At 68.5% G+C, this 2,939-nt stretch overlaps 1 protein-coding gene across 1 annotated transcript in view; it reads left to right on the forward strand.

Moving 5' to 3' along the window:
* The window catches only part of Ncor2 (nuclear receptor corepressor 2), a 92,709-nt gene that overhangs the window by 81,191 nt on the left and 8,579 nt on the right, over nt 1-2,939 (forward strand). Inside the window, exons 40-41 of the mRNA XM_013023047.1 lie at nt 395-544; nt 642-772. Of these exons, the coding sequence (XP_012878501.1) occupies nt 395-544; nt 642-772 (281 nt within the window). The remainder of the gene's footprint in view (nt 1-394; nt 545-641; nt 773-2,939) is intronic.

Below are 2,939 nucleotides of genomic sequence, written 5' to 3' on the forward strand. Positions count from 1 at the left end.
GAGGAGGGCCGGGCGGGGAGGGGAGGCTGGAGGAGGTGGAGGCTGGAGGAGGGCCGGGCGGGGAGGGGAGGCTGGAGGAGGTGGAGGCTGGAGGAGGGCCGGGCGGGGAGGGGAGGCTGTAGGGCACCCCACGTGCACGCAGCATGCACTGCGCTCTTCCCTGCCTGCGTGGGCCTGCGGTCAGGGCCTGGGCGGAGTGGAGAGACGTGCCAGGAAGCCCGGGTGGGCGCAGGTGCGGGCCGGGGCCAGGGGTCTGCGGCAGGCTCGGAAGAGGCGGGTCCATGGTTTTAGGGGTTGCACTGGCTGGGCAGGTGCCTGGCCCAGTCCCGAGAGCCAATCTGTGAAAGGCAGGGGCGGCAGCAGGCTCTGAGCGCAGCCTGCCTCTCCCACCCAGGTCTCCAGAGCCGAGCAAGACGCTGGTCCTCGGTGGTGGCGAGGACAGCATCGAGCCTGTGTCCCCGCCAGAGGGCGTGGCTGAGTCAGGGCACCCCCGGAGCTCCATTTACCCACTGCTGTACCGGGACGGGGAGCAGGGGGAGCCCAGGTACCCTCGGGGCTCGGCCGGGGTGGGGCAGCTCCCGTCCCTGGGGAGCGGGTGGTGGGCGCCGTCCACTCAGCGCTCTGGGGTCTCACGCCCCCAGCAGGACGGGCACCAGCCAGCCGCCCGCCTTCTTCAGCAAGCTGACTGAGAGCAACTCAGCCATGGTCAAGTCCAAGAAGCAAGAGATCAACAAGAAGCTGCACACCCACAACCGGAACGAGCCGGAGTACAGTGAGAGCCGGGGGGTGAGAGCCAGGCCCCACCCGGAGGGGGGGGCCCCCCCGGGGGGGGGGGGGGGGGGGGGGTGTGCGGGGGGGGGTTGGAGGATGGTTCAGCCGGGTGGGCTGGAGGGAGGGTGGACAGATGGAGAGGAGGGATAGACCGTGGGTGCGAGAGGCAGGTGGCTGGGTGACAGGTGCACATGGAAGAGTGGGCGGGGAGCTGGTGAGTCAGAGCAGGGGGGGTGGCACAGAGGTGGAGCTGGCCCCGCCGCTGGCCGGGAAGCTGAACCCTTTCCCGGGTTGTGTGGCTCCGCCGGATCCTGAGAGGTCCCTTCCCCCACGAGCTGCACCTCGCAGGGACAGGCTGGGGTCTCCCCCTGGCCCGCCCTACTCAGCGCTGCGTTTCCCACGGCTGGAACGGCGCCTGGCACCCCGTGGCGTCACAGGAAAGTGGATCGCTTGCGCTGAGTGAAGCAGGAGGGACCGCCGCCCAGTGAGCCACGCAGAGCGGCCAGGGCCTCACCGGCTGGGGCCACCGCAGGCCTGCGCCGGGGCGGGGAGCGCAGGCTGCAGGTGGGGCTGCCGGAAAGGGCCGGCTAACACGGTTCTCTTCTCCCAGGTCCACTTCCACCTCCTCGCCTGTGCGCCCGGCCGCCACCTTCCCCCCTGCTACCCACTGCCCTCTGGGGAGCGCCCTGGACGGGGTCTACCCCACCCTCATGGAGCCCGTCTTGATATCCAAGGATGCCCCTCGGGTGGCGCGGCCGGAGCGGCCACGCGCAGACACTGGCCACGCCTTCCTCCCCAAGCCCCCCGCCCGGGAGCCCGCCGCCTCCCCCAAGAGCTCCGAGCCCCGGCCCCTAGCCATCACCCGCACCCCAGCGAAGAGCCTCGCAGCCCACCACGCCAGCCCGGACCCTCCAGCGCCCGCCTCGGCCGCAGAGACCCACCGGGAAAAGATTCAAAGTAAACCCTTTTCCATCCAGGAACTGGAGCTCCGTTCTCTGGGTAAGACCACCCTGACAGCGGCCACCTTCATAGACGCTATAATCACGCGTCAAATTGCCCACGATAAGGGGCCGCGCGACGGAGGTTCGCTGGCTGAGGACCCCCCTCTGGATGGTAAGACTCCCGGCGCCGCCCGCCCGGCGGGGGCCTAACGATCTTTTCAGATCCTTGCTTTTTATTTTCCCCCATTTTTTCCTTTTAGTTTTTGTTGTTGGTATTTTGTTTTGAATCCGTCTTCGTCGATTTGCAAGCGACCAGGCTCATCACCTGCTCATTGTTCTATCGTTTTGTTTTTGAATTTTCGCTTTTTTTCCTTTAATGAATGGATCTGTGATTCGGACTCCGACCACGCCTCCCATCACCCCCGCGTGCCTTGGTTTGGGGAGCGGGTGGGTGTGAGCAGTGGCTCCCTGCTGCCCAGGGAGGGCGGGGCCCCACCGCAGCAAGGAGGCCAGGGACCGGCCTCTGCCTCCACCTGCCCGTCCCGCAGAGAGGGCACGTCCACACCCACTGCCGGCTCCACTGTGCCGGCCGGACGGGAGGACACGGGACCCCAGTTCCCCTCGTTGCTGGCTACCCTGTGCGCCTGCCTCACACTGGGGCTGGCACGGGAAGTCTGCCTCCACCCCTATCTGTGTGCCAGTCTGCGTGGTGCCCTCCCCCTCCGCCCTCTGCCTCTCCCCGCTTCATGCCTACTCTCCTCTCTTTTCTCCCTCTCCCTCCCCTGCCCCATTCTCTTTCACCCTCCTCTTGTTCACTGTCCCTGGGGTGTCCAGTACAGGGCCCCCCCCATCCCAGGGCACAGCCAGCGGTGGGCGGGGTCGGGAGGGTGTCCCTGCCTTTTGGACCCGGCCGCCCCTGACCCCAGCCTGCCCGTCCAGGTTACCACGGTGGCAGCTACAGCCCCGACGGAGTGGAGCCGGCCAGCCCCGTGAGCTCCCCAAGCCTGACCCACGACAAGGGGGTGCCCCGACACCCAGAGGAGCTTGACAGGGGCCACTTGGAGGGGGAGCTGCGGCACAGGCAGCCAGGTGGGGCCAGCCATGCTGCAAGGGCAGGCGCTGTGGCAGCCAGGGGGGCCACGCTGCGTGGGCAGGTGCTGCGGCAGCCAGGGGGGCCACGCTGTGTGGGCAGGTGCTGCGGCACAGGCAGCCAGGGGGGGCCCACGC

This window comes from Dipodomys ordii, unplaced genomic scaffold (genome assembly GCF_000151885.1).
Source record: "Dipodomys ordii isolate 6190 unplaced genomic scaffold, Dord_2.0 Scaffold66, whole genome shotgun sequence".
NCBI classification, from domain to species: Eukaryota; Metazoa; Chordata; class Mammalia; order Rodentia; family Heteromyidae; genus Dipodomys; species Dipodomys ordii.